This window comes from Herpailurus yagouaroundi, unplaced genomic scaffold (genome assembly GCF_014898765.1).
Source record: "Herpailurus yagouaroundi ecotype Mexico unplaced genomic scaffold, PumYag 214, whole genome shotgun sequence".
Taxonomy (NCBI): domain Eukaryota; kingdom Metazoa; phylum Chordata; class Mammalia; order Carnivora; family Felidae; genus Herpailurus; species Herpailurus yagouaroundi.
In genome coordinates this window covers 9517301-9535727 of record NW_024412445.1, presented here as the reverse complement: position 1 = coordinate 9535727, position 18427 = coordinate 9517301, and the positions used below count along the sequence as shown (strand labels likewise).

The following is an 18427-nucleotide window of genomic DNA, read 5'->3' as shown; positions in this document are numbered from 1 at the left end:
TTTTTAATTGGCAGAAAAATAAAAACAATAAACCCCACCACATGCACACACTCACATGCACAAGCACAAACTCGCACCTTACTCCTGCTCTCTTGACTGGGTGCCGAGAAAGGAGGAAGAGACAAGAGCTCTCCAAATTTAGATCCTTTGGCTCTCAGTCCTGGCTGTGTACCAGACTCACCTGAGAGGAGTGATTCACAACCAAAAGGCATGGGTGTTTTTTAAAGCTACCTGATGGTTCTGGAGAACCATTTTCCTGAGTGCTCAACACAGAGTGTGAGCACTTGGAGAGCTAGGTGCTCCCCCTGGACCTCGTCCTTCCCTGTTTGCAGGGGAGACTTATTGCTGTTTCATTCAAATGGAGAACTTTCCCATAGTAGGTTGGGGTCTGAAAGGCAAGCCAGAGCTATGATCTGCCATGTTATGGCATCCTAAGGCTGAAAATGAAAAATTATATTAAATAGTATAATATCATAAAAAAGCTTGTTATAGAAAGGTAGAATTGATGGTGACTAATAGATTTTAGGATGACAGACTCAATTTTGGGCAAGAGATGGCTGTGACTCATTGATATGCATCTGGAAGTGATGCTTCAGGGACTTGGTGGGACATTTCAGGAAGATACCTTGTTTAGGAGAGAAGAGGCGGGACTACTCAGGATGTCGATATGCTTAGGAAGCAAGCAGCCCACCGGGCTGAGGTTTTAAAAGGGCATGTGCAAAAGATGAAAAGTGAGCTCATCACCCAGGGCATTTGCTCGAGAAGGGGGCTCCTAGGTGGAGGCTTCAGGAGAATCATCTAGAGGAGATTATTAAAGGGATATTCTGTGATCATCTGGAACTAATTTGGGTTTACCCCTCAATGTCCTGTGAGGTTGGGCTCATTCTTTTCAAAGGGACCATAAGACTGGGAGATCTGCAACTTGACAGTGTGCCTCAGTTTCATGGGGACATTTAATAGCCTCTCACACAATAGCTCAGTGATGAGACAGGGAATTCTGCTCTAAATGGGCCAGGTGGGTGGATCTGTAACTGGTGTAAGAGCTGTCCCTATAAATTAAGATTAATAAAATACCAGCATGGAAGGAAGCTCTAATGGAGCTCACCATTGGCTCCGTCCTCAATACTTTGTCACTGATTTGAGTGACAATATGGAAGGCATACTGTAGCAGTCACACTCACAAGCTGTAGGGAGAGGAGGTCTTGGATCCTTTCTTCCTTCCAACTTCCTCTTTACTATAAGTGAATATATAATTCACATACTGCTTTCTTTTCATCCAGGCACTGAACGCTCTGAGTGGTCAGCATATAGGACAGCTGGTTAGTGTCCTAGAACCCACTTAGTGCTGGGTCTGGGTGCTCAGGTAGCCACTCCTCCTGCATGGTGTGCAATTTCAGTCCACACCCCTGCCCCCCACCCCCACATCCCACGCAGCTAGGCCAGGACTCATTTAGCAGGGTGGGTTTCTTTCTTTCTCTTCCTTTGATTTTCTTTTTTTATTTAACTGTAAAATACTTGGGGTTTATTATTTCCTCTTTATTTATTTAATTTTATTTTTAATTTTTTTAAATTTACATCCAAATTAGCATATAGTGCAACAATGCTTTCAGGAGTAGATTCCCTAGTGCCCCTTACCCATTTAGCTCATCCCCCCCTCCCACAACCCCTCCAGGAACCCTCAATTTGTTCTCCATATTTATGAGTCTCTTCTGTTTTGTCCACCTCCCTGTTTTTATATTATTTTTGTTTCCCTTCCCTTATGTTCATCTGTTTTGTCTCTTAAAGTCCTCATATGAGTAAAGTCCTATGATTTTTCTCTTTCTCTGACTGACTCATTTCACTTAGCTTAATACCCTCCAGTTCTATCCACATAGTTGCAAATGGCAAGATTTCATCCTTTTTGATTGCCGAGTAACACTCTACTGTGTGTGTGTGTGTGTGTGTGTGTGTGTGTGTGTGTGTGTGTATGCCACATCTTCTTTATCCATTCATCCATCGATGGACATTTGGGTTCTTTCCATACTTTGGCTATTGTGGAGAGTGCTGCTATAAACATGGGGGTGACGTGCCCCTTCGAAACAGCACACCTGTATCCCATGGATAAATGCCTGGTAGTGCAATTGCTGGGTCGTAGGGTAGTTCTAGTTTTAGTTTCTTGAGGAACCTCCATACTGTTTTCCACAGTGGCTGCAGCAGCTTGCATTCCCTTTCCTTTGATTTTCTTACTCTAGGCAGCCTGTCAGGCTTTCAGAAGATCTCTGGTTCTAGATTTCAGCATTAAGGTGTGGCAAGAGTCCGTTTGATGTTGAGGCCCAGGCCTCATTGTCCACCTGACCTTACTGGGCTGTTATTGGACACTGCTGTGCCCCGTCATCTGCTATGGGAGCACTGTAGACAGGAGGAACACAATGGGCTGGGTGAGGTTGCACATTCCCAGGTCCCAAGAAAACATGACTCCCATTCTTCATTTAAATGACAGAAGACTCAAAGGCACAGTGAATGCTTAGAGTGACAGAATGAGGTTCCGGAAGCTCCTGACCGACTAAATAATAGACCAGATTTCAAACATGAAGTTTGATTAGAGCTAACTATTAGATCCTATATTTAGGTCCTGTAGCCCCTACTGTACAGGATGGGAAGATACAACTTACTGAGTGAAAAAACTGGAATGTCGCTATGATTCAGCTGGCTTAAAATATTGGTGCTAAGGCTGCGGTAAGTGTACAAATGAGAGTGAATGGACATTCTTCCTGAGGATAGGAAACTGAGATTGTACCAAAACTATACTCGATATGTTCCTGGAGAGGAGAAGACTGTGGAAACTGTGAGGATTCTTTCAGACGTTGATGGGGCTGCTTATTGTGTGATGGCCCTGGGAGGTGGGAATAGGACCAATGAGGGCCAGACGTGGACTCTGCCTGAGGAAGAATGCCCCAGAATCGTTGAGAGGCGTGCACCTCAGGAGATCCTGCAGTCGTGAGTGGACAGTCTCTGTGGGAGGGGGTGGAGGGGGAAAGCCCCTCCCATGCTGCAGTCAGAGGGAGAGGTCCTCCATACAAGGAAGGCACAGAGTTCTTCAAGCTCTTGCAAGATGTGTCAAGGAGATTTCCCAAGGGCACTGGGTGGGCCAAGGATTAAGCTGACCTCTGCTTTGTCCCTCACCCCAGAGTTTCACTTGCCTTTTGGAGTTTTCTCCAAACCTTGTAGGCATGTGTTTAGTTTTTCTAAGGAGTCCTGTTTCTCACAGGTTAATTGAGGGTCTTTGATAATGTTGAATATATTTCCTGATTTGAACTCCGTAAGGCTTCAAGCATCTGCCATGTGCTTTGCTCTGTGGGAGCAAACAAACGATAATAAAAGGAGTGTAAGAGGAAGGCTAGCTATCAGGATACGTACAGCATACAGTTGAGGAGAGCAGACCACCTGTCAAAGTAAGACAGTCAGGATTGGACAGGGGACATGCGTTGTACTGGCAGAAACGTAGAAGGAAGGGGGTGGTTTGCTGAGACTTAATATAGCAGGTGATGGAATAGATTGGAATTTTAAATGAAACAGTGTTGACAGGAAATTACTTAAAACTCCAAAGTTTTCATTTGTTAGCAATGCCCTGTTCTTTATTTAACACCAAAAATAAATTAGCAAACCCCACACACTCCATTTCTAGACCCCCACTCTGAACGCTCATTTTTGTTGTTCCTCCAGATGCTGAGATGATTTTCCATGAGTCAGCTTAAAATTATTTTTTAATATTTATTTAGTTTTGAGAGAGAGAGAGCACAAGTGGAGGAGGGTCAGAGAGAGAGGGAGACACAGAATTGAAAGCAGGCTCTAGGCTGTCAGCACAGAGCCCAGTGCGGGGCTCAAACTCACGAATCGCGAGATCATGACCTGAGCTGAAGTCGGAAGCTTAATTGACTGAGCCAGCCAGGTGCCCCACCATGAATCATTTTCAGTATATATTACCATTTTACACCACATGAAAGGGTTAACATATGAATATCTGGCCTGTTTTCTTTACTACAAAGATTTTGTGAGTTGATTAATGTTGAACATTCCCTGCCCCGGTATGTTATCCTTTTCTGCCCTTGAGATTTATGTGACTCAACAGCAAAGAAAAAATATGTCCAGTGGCCAGACCCCTTCCCTCCTGGGCAGTGCCGAGCGTGACATGTGCTTACTTCTTAGACTCCTGAAACTCCCAGAGGAACCATTCTGTTCTATTTGCATTTAATCACTACTATGACACATTTCTAACTTTTGGCAGATGCGTTTCCAGACATATGCTTCCTTTTACATTATGTATCCTCAGGACCTCACTACCGAGCCTTTACTGGAGGACAGGCTAGACAGTCTCCTTTTATCTCTGCAATATACTTAATAACAAATTAACATCCATGTCTCTGATCTCATGAGAAATGTATGTTTGGCTCATGGATATATTGAAGAAGGCCTGGCTGACAGGAAGCTCGGCCAGGGACCCACTGCAGCTGGTGGACGTGCTGTTTCCACACCTCTGCGGCAGCAGTGTGTGTCTCTGAGTCTAAGCTTGAAAGGTAGATACGTTGAGGAGTGAATTTAGTTAAAAGTCCCATTTGTTCTTTTCTATTGCAAGTCTGAGGGGAGGCACACAGAGTGGAACAAGAAGGAAAATTCTCTTGTCTCTGTCCGGACTTCCTCTGTGGCCCGCACAGTGAAGGTAATGAGCATAGTTAGTCTTGAGCGGGCTTTTGGAACACCAGTGCCATTTGAGACTTAGGCACTAGACCTGATGTGTCAGACGATGGCTTATTTAGTATGCTGGACTGCCTGCTAGTGTTTCCTACTTTTTTATTCAGCTCAGCGTTACATTTAACATTCCTTTTGTAATCACAGCCATTTGCAATGCCAATAGGTGTGTTCTTGGGGCCCTACTTTACCAGCAGGTCCACTGGGAAAAAAAAGTAGCAGAGAGAAATGGGTAAGAGTGTCACCCCATGGGTAATTGCGTGCTCCTTCAAGAGTCTGGCACTCGCCAGTATCCACACTGGGAGCCAGTCCAGGACTGCAGAATGAGCAAGAGTATGTTTGGACTGAATGGGTCTTCAGCTAAGCAAGGGAGCATAAAGGATGCTCTGTTTTGAGCAAAGAAAGCAGATAATTAGTTGACCACACATATTTGCTGCTAGTGTTCCAAATTTGGATCCTGAAAAGTAAGAGCACTTAGACGTTGAATCTTGATAACAGAGAGTAATTTGAATTAGGAACTCAAAATCATTATGCTTCTGCCTTCATTCTTGGGCTGAGGGGAGTGTGTGTGTGTGTGTGTGTGTGTGTGTGTGTGTGTAGAATTTGAGACAAAGGCTTGTAGGGGTTCTTGTCTTACATGTTTTCTCTAACCTGGGAAATAGGACGCTGCAGGGCTTAGGTTTCAAAGTAGCAAACGCTTGCTCATAAGTACAGCTCTGGAGGGCAAGCATTTTATCAAATTCAGCTCTTGAAAGACGATCATTCACCAAATGTTTATCCCTATACCTACCTTCCTTCTTTATACCAAGTTCGTGTTTACCTGAGTTTAGCTGAGTCTGCCTTCAGCTCTGACTGTGCCTGAGGCAGCTCTGGTTATCATTAGGGGTAAAACCCAGAGAGAGATACACAGGAAATTTCATGGCGGCAAAGGCGGCAGAGCCATGGAGAGCAAGTATTCTGAGCCGGGAAGAGAACAGTCTCATTTCTCCCAATCCACAAACATCTGCCATCTCTGTTCTCTACCACTCGTCAGCCACCTCCTCCCTTCGTGGGGTGCTCATAAGCAGGCAGGTGAGCAGGGGCCATTCCTGCTGGAGGGGGCCTTCCTGAGAGTTGCATCTTCCAGAATTGGATCGTTGCAGGGCAACTTTTAGTAGAGTTGGGAGCAAAAATGCAATAGCCATTTGACCAGTATCACCCAGGCAGAAGTCACGGGGGACCTGAAAGGACCTCAGCCCAGCACCGCTGCCAGCAGGAAGTGACCTTCTGGTTGGACCTGATGCTGCCCACAACCTACCAGGAGGGTAAAGAAGCTGATACAGACACAACACAACTTGAGCTTGTCCACTTTTGGGGCTTACACAACAGAGCTTTGAGGAAACAGCCTTCGTGGTGCAGCCTAGTACACACACGTCTGTAAGGGTATATATGTGGTCAAAAGAGAAGTTTCGCAAAACACTTCTTACGTGTGATGTCTTAGGATTTCTTTAAAATTGATCTTTGCCTCTGTAAAATGGATATCACAACATAATAACCTGATTTCACAATCCATTAGTCGGTCACAGTAGCTAAACAACACTGTTCTGATGTATAATTTATTACGGCAGCATGGAGAGTCCTTTCCAAACGAACATCATACTTTTACCTAATCTCACATCTTACTGTATTATTTCTATCTGTAATGATTAAACTATCTGCTAATTGTGGAGAGTTATTGACACAGAGTGGTACAGGCATTTGGGGGAATCAATATGCTGTCCCTAGTTAAAGCATACTAAAGAGTGGTCGCTGAATTTCCATCTGTCACCTCTGCCCCAGGGACTTCCTGCTATTTACCCAGGGATTCTATGCTGGTCTCTGTTTCTGTGGTCTTGCTGAGTTTCCCTCTTTTCCCTGTCACTTCCTTGGGGCTTGGTTTGCCCTTTGGGAATGGCTCCTGCCACGTTAAACTTGCCCTTCACCTCCTACATTTTCTCAACCTCTTTTGCTTTCTTAGGCATCTCTTCACTGCTCTGCTTCTCTCTGCCTCTTCAGCTGGTTCGTTCGCATGAGCTACATGATTGTGGACTCACTGTTAGTACAGTCACCACACATCATCACTGGGATGGCTCGGCCCATAGCAGCTTGTAAAAGCAGGGCCCAGGAAGAATGGGCAAACCAAGTAGGGATAAAGAAGTTACCCTTCGGTAATGGAAGACTCCATATTACCTACGAGGCAGTGTCTGTGCTAAACACTTTCCTGGAATGCTGGTCAAGTCCATTCTTGGCTTTAGCAGATAGTGCCCTGGACTTAAAAGACACACAATATCCCTAATGCCTTGTTTCCCGAGATTATTTCACACATGAGGCTAATAATACTTACCTTGTATATAGAAGCTTTGGGTATTATGACAGTGGTAAAGCACCTCGAAGTTCTCATAACCTGTGACCTTTGTCCTTACTTGTCTTAGTATTCTGTTGCTACATAACAAATTACTACAAACTTATTACAGTAAAACCTTGGATTGCAAGTAACTCGTCCTGCAGGTGTTCTGCAAGACAAGCAAACATTCCTAACAGATTTTAACTTGATAAACAAGTGATGTCTTGCAATATAAATTGTACATGATGCTGAATGTCACGTGATCACAACTGAGCCAGTGGTTCTTGAAATTTGCTTTGATTGTACGAGTGCTTTGGATTACAAGTAGGTTTCCGGAATGAAGTATGCTCACAAACCAAGGTTTTACTGTATATTTATTTTCTTACAATTTTTATAGATCACAAGTCTGGCCATAGCATCTATGAGTCCTTTGCTCTGGGTCCCACAAAGCTGAAATCAGGAAGTTGGCTGGGTTGTGTCCTCATCTGTAGCTTGGGGTTCTGCAAGTTTGTGCAGGTTGGTGGAGTTCAGTTCCCTGTGCTTGTCGGACTGAGGTGCCAGTTTCCTCATTGACCGGTTGGTGGTTGCAGTCAGCTCCTGGAGACCACCCTCAGTCCAAGCCATGTGTCCCTCTGACAACACAGTAGCTACCTCTTGAAGCTAGCAGGAGAGCCTTAAATAACATACAACCTTACATAATATTCTCTAATCATGGGGGTGGCCATTTCATCATATTCGTAGGACCCTCTGCACTCTAGGGGAGGGGATCGTGCACACCACATACACAAAGGGGTGAGAATCTTGGGGCCATCTTTGAAAGCTGCCTGTCACATTATCACATTGATCATGAATCCAACATAATTGCTGAGGATTATCTTTACAGATGCATGATAGAAAGGAGTTTCATCTCTTTTCATTTACAATTAATTGTTTGGACTCCACCTACCCTAAAAGCAAGAAGTCCTTTTTCTCCCTTGAATGCTCCCCCCTTTCTCCACACAGATGCGCGTGCACGTGCGCACACACACACACACATGCACATGAGCACACACATATTGGTTACCCAGGACCATTGAGATTCTTGAGGAGGAGGGCACCACGGGGTCACTGTGGATGATGCTGTGCATCACATTAGCAGAGGGTGCTGTTTGTGCAGTGCTGGGTCCTTGCTGGTCCAGCCCTGGCCCAGATTCCCTGCCCCACCCCCAACCCCCTGAACAGGGCCATTCATCTCCTCTCACGCTCGATGCTTAACCACTCTTCTCCACAATGCAACCACGGTCCCTGTGCAGCTGGGACTAGAGGCGCAGCAGGTCCAGCCACCCCAGAGCCACACTCCTCCACCACTGAGGCCCTTGGGCTGGCCCAGGTCATTGCCAGGCTGCATTTCTGTGTGGTCTCTGCTCAGATGTCACCTTCTCAGTGAGTCATCCCTGAACTCCTTGTTTAAACTTGTGTTATTATCTACTGCCCCCTCTCCCTTGCTCTCAGCCTACCAGCTCTTACTTTATTTTTCACCATAGTGGGACTTACTGCCATCCAACACAGTTCATGTGTTTTTTTTTATTTATTGTTTGCCTCCCTTTTCTGGAAAGAAAGTTCCTCCTCGGCAGGGACTTCTGTCTGGCTTTTCATTGTTCCATCCCTCACGCCCCATCCCAGGATCCAGTGCAAAGCTCAGCTCCTTAGTAGCACCTTGGTGTGGCTTTTTAATGGATGCATAGATTATAAGAATCCATGGCATTTTTAAAATTTATTTTTGTTTAATTTTCTAAATATTTATTTATTTTTGAGAGAGAGAGAGAAAGACAGAGCGTGAGTGGGGGAGGGGCAGAGAGAGAGGGAGACACAGAATTGGAAGCAGGCTCCAGGCTCTGAGCTGTCAGCACAGAGCCCAACACAGGGCTCAAACCCACGAACTGTCAGATCATGACCTGAGCCAAAGTCGGACACTTAACCGACAGAGCCACCCAGGCACCCCTAAATTTTTTTAATTTAAGTATAATTCATATACAGTGTCACATTAGCTTCAGATGTACAATATGATGATTCAGCAATTCTATACGTTACTCAGTGCTCATGAGAGTAAGTGCACTCTTAATCTCCTTCACCTATTTCACCCTGCCCACCTACCTCCCCTCTGGGAACCACCAGTTTATTGTTTGTATTTAAGAGTCTGTGGATTTATTTGCCTCTTTTTTCCTTTGTTTGACCAGCAGCATTTTTAGACACACACTTCAGTGTTCTACTATGTGTTGATTGATTAAGGCAAGTTAAACAGATAACCTTATGTCACCGATGGATGGAAGCATCTCATGGAAATCACAACAAGTTCTACCTAGTACGTAGAAGTCTGTGTTTGTGGATTATGGGAGGACTGGATGTGAAAACATCTGTATCATATGGAGAATGTGGTACTGGTGGTGGTGGAGGTGACTGGACAGGAGTCTCTCGGATAAGTTTTGTCCTTGAAGTGATAGATGTAGCAGCAGTTGGGTGCTGGGTATTTAAAAAGATAGACACAACAGGGCTCCTAGGTAGCTCACTCAGTTAAGTGTCCTACTCTGGGTTTTGGCTCAGGTCATGATCTCTCCGTTCAGGAGTCTGAGCCCTACATCGGGCTCTGTGCTGATGGCATGGAGCCTACTTGGGATTCTCTGTTGCCTTCTCTCTCTGCCCCTCCCCTGCTCACAGTCTCTCTCTCTCTCTCTCTCTCTCTCTCTCTCTCTCTCTCTCTCAGAAATAAATAAACATTTCAAAAATAATAATAATAAAATAAAAACATGGACTCAAGCCCTGGGAGCCAACCAAGGAGAAACGGCATAGGAACTCAGGTCTGCTGAGTTTCACTATAACTCCTAACTCTCCGTCTTAACTAATCTTTGCTAATATTTCCCAGGGAGCTATTTTCTACACAATTATTCATAAAGCAAACCAATTTGTACCAGAATTATCTACAGATTCAGTGTCTAAGATCCTGGATCAAATTGTGTATTTCTCCCGGCTATTTTTTAAAAGAAGAAAGGCGGCAGGAACCTAGATGACAAATATATGATCATCCAACATTACTGAGAAACAGTCCACCTTCTCCCTTTTCCCCATCTGCTGCCACATGGACTCAAGTCACTGCAGTGACAGTTTCTCTGTAAATACCAAGGTGCAGAATCAAGGGGCTTCAGCTTTCATAGTCGTCTCTCTTTTCCGAAAAAAGGGGGTGGCAGGCATCTTATAGGAAGCTGGGTTGACTCCTTGGAGCCTGCACTGAGTCCTAAGGGCCTGGACTGGGCAGCTATTCTAGGGGAGGAATAGCCCCTGAGCCCCACCCACACCCCGCAGGGCCCCAAGCCTCAGGCACCGTGGAAGGGAGGGGGCAGCGAGACAAGGACAGCCCTGTCAGCAGAGTGTATAAGGATGCAGCACTATAAAGGGATCCTGCCCTCCCACCACTTTCACTGGGAAACTACAAAAACTCAGATATGGGGAAACTGAGGCTTGCAGAGGTCCAGTGACTTGCCAGAGTCCCATAGCCATTAAGTGGCAAGACCGGAACTAAACTTGCTAATCTGTCTGACTTCATAAGCTCTGCTTTGAACCTCAGGGGACTTGCCAGTGCCGTGCACCCAGCTTTGGATCCCATCATCAGGGATCGAGCGCTGAGCAGGGTCTACAGCATGTGGACACGGGTCTGTTGTTGAACTTCCTTCCCATTGCAGCGCTGGCGTGACTCATGCTGGTCTTGGTTCACAGGCCCCACCAGAAGGGAACCATTGTGATTCAGCATCTGGAGATGGGTAGTGAACCCGGCGCTTTGACTCACACTGACCCGCACTGGCCAGATCCATCTCTACACCTTCTGTTTGGGCCACCAGACAGCACTCAGTTCTGGTTGGTGACATGCAGCGGTGGTGTTTCTGCCCGTTGCCCTGAGTCGGCCTGGACCTCATGAGTGGTTCGGCCTTCCTTCCGACCCAGGACACTGACCGGCCTCTGCCCCCTCTCTCCTACAGATGCCGCCCTTATGAGGACTGCTGTGGCTCCAGGTGCTGTGTGCGGGCCCTCTCCATACAGAGGCTGTGGTATTTTTGGTAGGTCGCAACCCCTCCTGGTCTCGAATGCCTTGGTCTACCACCCACCCCCAACGGCTCTGCCAGCCTCAGTATTGTCACGTCACCTTCACCTGAGGTCTTGGTCTCGGGCACAGCCTCTGTGAAGCACACAGGTATGTTCAGGTTGCCTCACCGAGTTTGCAGAAAGCTTGTTCCCGTTTTCACAGAGGGTGGCTGGAAAGAAGAGTTCGTCTTTGGGAGGTAGGCTGGAGGACTGTTGTTCTCCAGAAGCTGCTGTGCCAGTTTCTGAGATGGAGCTGAGGATGACTGTCCAAAAGATTCAGAATTAGCCGACTTGCGATCCACTCTGTGCTGCCTAGAAGTCATTCCCACTCATGGTGTCAGCTGAGTAGATAACTTTCAGGACAGACAGCCTGCATCCTTGTCCCTCTTCCAGCTCTCCTGGGGGAAGTCTGTAAAATTCTACCTTGAGAGGGGATGAGGGAGTGACGCTGACGGAGCATCCTGGAAGGGGAGAGGTGCAGTTTCCATTAATAACAGGATTCCCCAGGGGATTGCCCTCTTCAGCGGGTGCCTGCTCAGGGGTGTGTCTGAAAACGTATTTGAGTCTATAGTTGAGAGACACTGCTTCAGATCTCAGGGACGGCAGGGCATGAGTGGGAGAGGATGTGCCTAAAACCAAAAGAGCATTTCCTGCACCCACACGCCCTCTCCTCTGCTCCACTGCAATGGTAGTGTCATCCAGGCAAGCTCCACAAAGGGTTAAGCCTTAAGCTTCTCTATGACTTTTTAGATTCTGACATCACTGACTTCCAAAGACATTAAGACTTTTACTAATAAGCATGTTACAGCAGCCACTTGAAATTTTTTTGTGAGGTCTTGTCTTTCCCTTCTGACAACTGTTCCCAAGTTTGATTAGGGAAAATGCCAGTAAGTGGCATTCCACATGTCACATTGTCTTTGATAGGGGAGCCTGCTTCCATATCACCATCACCACCTCCTTGATGGGGCATTGGCCATTTGGGGGCTCGACTCACCTGTCACATCAGGCCCTGGCCTGGCCCTGCTTCGGGTTGGCTTGGACATCCCCTGTCTTGATGTCACTACCTCTGGCAAGCCCTCCTGAACCAAGTGCCATATTGGAGCCTAAAACTCTATAGTAGAAGGTAAATTTTTTTTATCCTAAGATCTTCTGAATGTAAACATCTCTGAGTACACTTCAAGTGAAGTGGGCCAGTACCAAAGTAGGGACCGGGAGGATCAGGATAGGTGGTATTTCAGAGCTTTGCCTAGCTTCATGCATGCTTTCCCTCAGAACTTTCCTCCATGGGGCCTTGTGGTAGAAGGAGACAGGACTGTCCGGGGCAAGAGTCCTGAAATGCTTAGGAAGTTATGCCAGGTTAGCCTGAAGCACCAGATGTTCCTAAAAATGAAAAAAACTTGTCTAGGTTTAGGTATCAGGTGATTTAAAAAAAAATTTTTTTATGTTTATTCATTTTTGAGAGACAGAGACAGAATGAGAGTGGAGGAGGGGCAGAGAGAGGGAGACAGGATCTGAAGCTCCAAGCTGTCAGCACAGAGCCCAATGTGGGGCTTGAACCCACAAACTGTGAGATCATGACCTGAGCCTAAGTCAGACACTCAACCAACTGAGCCACTCAGGCGCCCATCAGGTGATTTTTTTAAAAAAAATTGAGAGTGCAGGAGAAACATAAGGGCCTAGAAGCTAGAGCATCTTCTGTTGGCTTTCCCAGGAAACTTTACCTGAGCCAGCAGTCAGGTGCCTTTTAGAGGCCAGCCAGGGTCACTTATCAGAGTTGGGACACGTTGGTAAGACAGCATGCAGTGAGTGAGCGGAATCCCTGCACAGAGACATCTTGAGTGCCATCAAACAGGGAGTGCCAGATGACAGAAGAGGAGATTCTGACAACAGGTTCTAAAGTGGGGATACATCCAGAGAACAGCTGGAGATGTGAGTCTGAGGTGCCCCAGCTGAAGTCAAAGGATGCTTGGGTCTGGCTCCTATGCATTCCTTCTCTCAGTAAACATGAAGGGTCTCGTACACACCAGGGTCCCATGGAGAGGCACTTAGGGTAGCCAGGCTCCTAAAAGAAGCAGGTGTCTAAATAGGTAATTCTATGTGGAGGGTTTTAAACTCGTGTTCTGGAAACACAGGATGGAGCCTCTGATCCCAGAAAAGTTGGGAAAAGCTACAAAGCTTCTGACTGGGTGTCAGAGAGGGTGTTCTGTTCAAAGGGACCAGCATGTTGATGGGACAAGGAGGTAAGAAGAGCCAACATAGTGAGAGAGTGGCAGAAGAGTCATGTGGGAGGCAGGTGTTTGTGGGGGAAGCATAGGGGATAGGAATATGGAGCTGGACATAGAGGGAAGGAAGGGCTACTCTCCAACCTTGGTCCCACCTCGTTTTTAAGGACTTCTGTCTCCTTACCATAGAACAAAGGTTTTGGAGGAGAATGCTTCCAAAAGTCCCCCCGGTTCTAAAATCTTGAGTAATCTTTGACCAACACAGTCTGAATGAAATCTTCATGGTTTGAAGAACTAGAGCAGTAGCACCCTTGAGTAGAGCTGGAAAGTACACTATGAAGGAGTAAAAACCAGCAGGGTTATTGTGTGTGTGAGCCCTGCCCCGGGGGCTCCCACCCACCTGGGTCTGCATCATGGTTCACCTGATGCCTGGGACGTGCATCCAGGGAGAGAGCTGCTGTGCTGAGTGCTGGGGGGAGGGCAAGAAGGGATTGAAAAAACACATTGAACTGAAGAAACCAGATTACTTTGGATAATGGAAAAGGCATGAATTTCCTCTCTTAATCCCCGTAAAGCTTCCAAAACCCGCTCAGCAATGAAAGGGAACATCTAGAGGACAGTCAAGCTTTAGTGCTTCAAAGAACAGCTTTTCTTTACTATACTCCTCTTTTTCCCCTTCCTCTCTTTCCTTGTTCTATAAGCTCATTTTCCTGACCCCTTGTCAGTTTCTCTCTTAAAATAAGTTCTCTCAGACCAATATTTCAATGAGGAATGAATCTGATGATTGATACCTAAACTGGTAGTCAGTCTCCTACCTTTTGACTTGTTCTGTCCCTGCCTGGTACTTACTTGGTCTCTGTTAGTCTAAGGTGCAATATCAGATGAGGTGCCTCAGTATCATTCATATCTGGCTAGGAGAAGAATAATCCCATGTGATAGTGGAACCAACACTGTGGCCTGTCCCATGGAAGAGACCCCTATCTCAGATTTCTTGTGCATTTTCCAAAACCAGGGAGCCCATCTCTTGGGAGTGAGTGGTAGCACTGTTTGAAAAGCACTATGTATCCTGTACATAAACCCTTACGCACAGTCAGTCTCTCTGTGCTCAGGTACTTACAGTTCAGCCCACTGTTGAATGTAAGATCACCATTGAGTCCACCCCAGGGAAATTAGTCTTAAGAGCCGAAACAGTTCCCTTTGTGATTCCAGCATCTCGGTGCCAAGATGCCAGGCCCCTGCACAGTGGGATTCTTTGGTATCCCAAGACAGCAGCCCCCTCGGCCTCTCCCCCATCTGCGGCTCACAGCCATCCTCTGGGGCCTCTTGCTGACCCAGCTGGCACACATGTGCTGTTGTTTCTACCCAGCATGTGCCTTCTCTCCCCTTCAACTGGCCTCTTTCTTTCCATCCTTCAGAACTAAGCTCAGATACTGCTTTGAAGGAAAAGAAGTTTTTTGGGTCACCTCGCTATAACACATACCCTTGTTTAAAACCTCGTGTTGCACTGAATTGTACACGTAAAAATGGTGAAAATGGTCACTTTTACATTATGTATATCTAACTGTATACACACATGTGCACTTGCGCGCGCGCGCGCACACACACACACACACACACACACACACTTATGACGGCACCTTTGGTTTTCCTTCTTAGCACTTACCAGAGTTGTAAATCAGTGATTTTGTAAATTTGTTGTTTGCCGTCCCCCTCCTCTATCACAATTCAGGTTTAGTGGGTGGGAAGGGACTTTACCTTACTCTCTATAATGCGCAATGTGGTTCTAGGACCAGAGCAGGTGCTTCAACATTATTGAATGAATAATGAACTAGAAGACAGGTCCGATAGCCACAATTTCAGCCCTTTCCCAAATCATTTCCTGACTGACTGATGGACTTACACTTAACATCGTATTCATATTCTTAAAGACTTTATCGCCTCCTTTTTTCTTAAATTTTGTTTTTGTGTGGTCACATGCCTTTGACCACAACGCAGCAGGCTCTCCTGCTCATTCATCTTTCACAAGGCAGTAGGCTGCCCACACAGTGTGGGCATGAGTGAGGTTCTGGAAGGTTCCACGAGTCCCATCACAGTTTCCCAGCCGTGTCTGTGCAGGACAGACAAGTTGGCCCTTCTCAGAATGACTTCCCATGTTTCTAGAAATACAAGGTATAGTGCAAATGTGAGGTGGGAAGAACCATTTATCCATTTCTCAGTCATTTATTGAATGCCAGTGATGTGACAATATCAGAGAATTTTCAGATGAATTAGACAAAGGTCCTGTCCTTAAAGCAGTCAGCTCTACTCTTCATTAGACTTTAAGGTCACATAGGAGGTCAGCCATACTTAGAACATAGAGATTTTATATCTGCGGCTCTTTTATGGAGTATGAGTACTTTCTCTAGTCCTGTAGTTTTTCTATAATTAAGGTGTGCTCTCGGAAGGTCACCATGTAAAATTTCTTTCTGAATATTCACGTAATAATGGAGAGAAAATGGCTAGAAAGGATAAATGTTCTTATCCGTGTTGCTTTCCCAGTGAAGAATGGAAAATGGGGGACATGGGCAGCGAGGCAAAAGCTGGGTCAGCCATGGCATTCAAGCAAGGTTGAGAAAGCATCTCCTGTTTTGACTAAAATTGAATTGAGGTAGAGCCATGGACAGGAAAGAGATGGCACCAACCCTTGGAAGGCAGCTAAGCATTTGGAGCTATTGGAGGCAGAAAGCTCACTGAGAGACCTTCTCAGTGTGAGTGGGCTGCATTCAGGGGCATCCCAGAAGTCTGCAGGCCAGTGGTCTCCCTGGTGTCACCCACCCAAGAAGGTCCTGGGGGAAAAGTCAGAGGAAGGCCAGCCTGAGGAGCCAGGCACCGAGCCCCGCCTTCTGACCCTAGCACGTGGGAGTCAGTGCCCACGGATCTCCCAGTCCGTGGGCCCAGGCCAGCCACTGTGTGCCCTGAGCCCCACCTCGCTGCTGCACCCTGAACCCCAGCTCCCGGCTGTGCCCTGAACCCCAGCTCCCTGCTGCGCCCTGAGCCCCGCCGCTGCACCCTGAGCCCCGGCTCCCCGCTGCGCCCTGAACCCCACCTCGCCGCTGCGCCCTGGACCCCAGCTCCCCGCTGCACCCTGAGCCCCACCGCTGCGCCCTGAGCCCCGCCGCTGCACCTGAACCCCAGCTCCCCGCTGCGCCCTGAGCCCCACTGCTGTGCCCTGAACCCCAGCTCCCTGCTGCGCCCTGAGCCCCACTGCTGAGCCCTGAGCCCCAGCTCACCGCTGTGCTCTCGCTCAGGTTCCTTTTGATGATGGGCGTGCTCTTCTGCTGCGGAGCTGGCTTCTTCATCCGGAGGCGCATGTATCCCCCACCGCTGATCGAGGAGCCCGCCTTCAACGTATCCTACACCAGGCAGCCCCCCAACGCCACTCCAGGTCAGCCCACCCCTCGTCCTTGTCTCTGCTCTGTGCACTTTTTGTGTCCCCTGCAAGCATTTGTGAAAGTCATTGCTATGGAATATGCTAGAAGAGAAAATTCAGACCGTGTTTATTCATTTAGTTCTGATGATCACCCTCACTGTGCATTTGTGTCGATATAAAGTGCAGCGTCTATTGGGCTGTATGTCTGTTACCTCATATTCTTACCTAATTAGTGGTGCACCTTTTATGCATGTTTTTGCAGTTCCTATAACCATATTGTTTGCTCCCTGTCATCACCCTTAAAAATTATTTCGTGTATACATTTCTATACAAGCAGTAGGGTCCCTGCCATCATAATGCATCGGGACTAAATATTAATTATGCTACTAAATGGTGATTTGTTTAGATATTCTGTCATTGCTGACCATTTGTTTTCTCTTGGTTTGCTTTTTATTCATTCATTCAACAAGTATTTACTATGCATTCACTTGTATTCTGAGTACTTATAAATAGAGCACATTTTTGCACAAGTTACATTTGGCCTAATTAGGGAACATTACCCAAAGTGATGCCACAGACTCAAAAAAAATTATTGGTTTCTTAATTCTTACAAAACTGCTTTCCCTATCTAAAATTCTCAGGTACTATGGAGGGTGATTTCAGGCCTCCCTTGGGACACAGGCTGGTTCCCTATTGTTCACATTATATGTGAGATGTTTTCCTTCCCTTTGAGGGCACCTTCTGAGAAGGAAGGGATATCAGGGTGGCTGTGCATTGCTCAGTAGAGCTCCTGTCTTTCGGCCACTATGTGCTGAGGTGAGGTGACGGGCGTCCTTCCTGTGTTTGCTGCCTTGCTGGACACAGTCTCCACCTAGGCAGTGGAAGGCAGGGCCTCTCTCTTTTCATTGCACACCCCAGGTAGGCACAATTCTAGGAGCAGTTCTTGCCTTGGTTTTTATGAAGTTTCAGTCATGCAGGATGAATGTGTCCTAGAGATGTACTCTACAGTGTAGAGCTTATGGTTAACAGCACTGTATTGTCCACTTCAAACTTTATGAAGACGGTGGCTCTTACATTAAGGGTTCTTAGCACCATAATAACAGTAATAAATTTGGAGGTGATGAATAGATTTATGGCATATATAGTGGTGCCGACTTCACAGTGTGTATTTATTTCCAAACTCACCAAGTTGTATCCATTAAATAGGTCCAGCTTTTTGTATATCAATCATAAATTAAAAAAAAAAAGCATTGGGGGGATTGAGTATAAGTTTTCTCACTCCTGAGGACATGCTGTTCTCAAGATGCAAGGGGAGTGGAGACATTTATTTTTTAGGTCTTTTACAGTTTTCTTCCACCAGGTACTCCCCAGGTTTTTTTTTTTTAATGTTTATTTATTATTTTTGAAAGAGAGACAGAGTGAGAGCAGGGAGGGGCAGAAAGAGGGAGACACAGAATCTGAACCAGGCTCCAGGCTCTGAGCTGTCAGCACTGAGCCTGATATAGGGCTTGAACTCACAAACTGTGAGATCATGACCTGAGCCAAAGTCAGACACTTAACCGACTGAGCCAGGCGCCCCTCCCCAGTTTTTTTTTTTTT

The 18427-nt window shown here is 46.5% G+C and overlaps 1 protein-coding gene across 1 annotated transcript in view; it reads left to right on the top strand.

Annotated features, from left to right (window-relative positions):
- Positions 1-18427, top strand: part of VOPP1 (VOPP1 WW domain binding protein) — a 110546-nt gene that overhangs the window by 68052 nt on the left and 24067 nt on the right. The window contains exons 3-4 of the mRNA XM_040455083.1: positions 11095-11172; positions 16707-16843. Of these exons, the coding sequence (XP_040311017.1) occupies positions 11095-11172; positions 16707-16843 (215 nt within the window). The remainder of the gene's footprint in view (positions 1-11094; positions 11173-16706; positions 16844-18427) is intronic.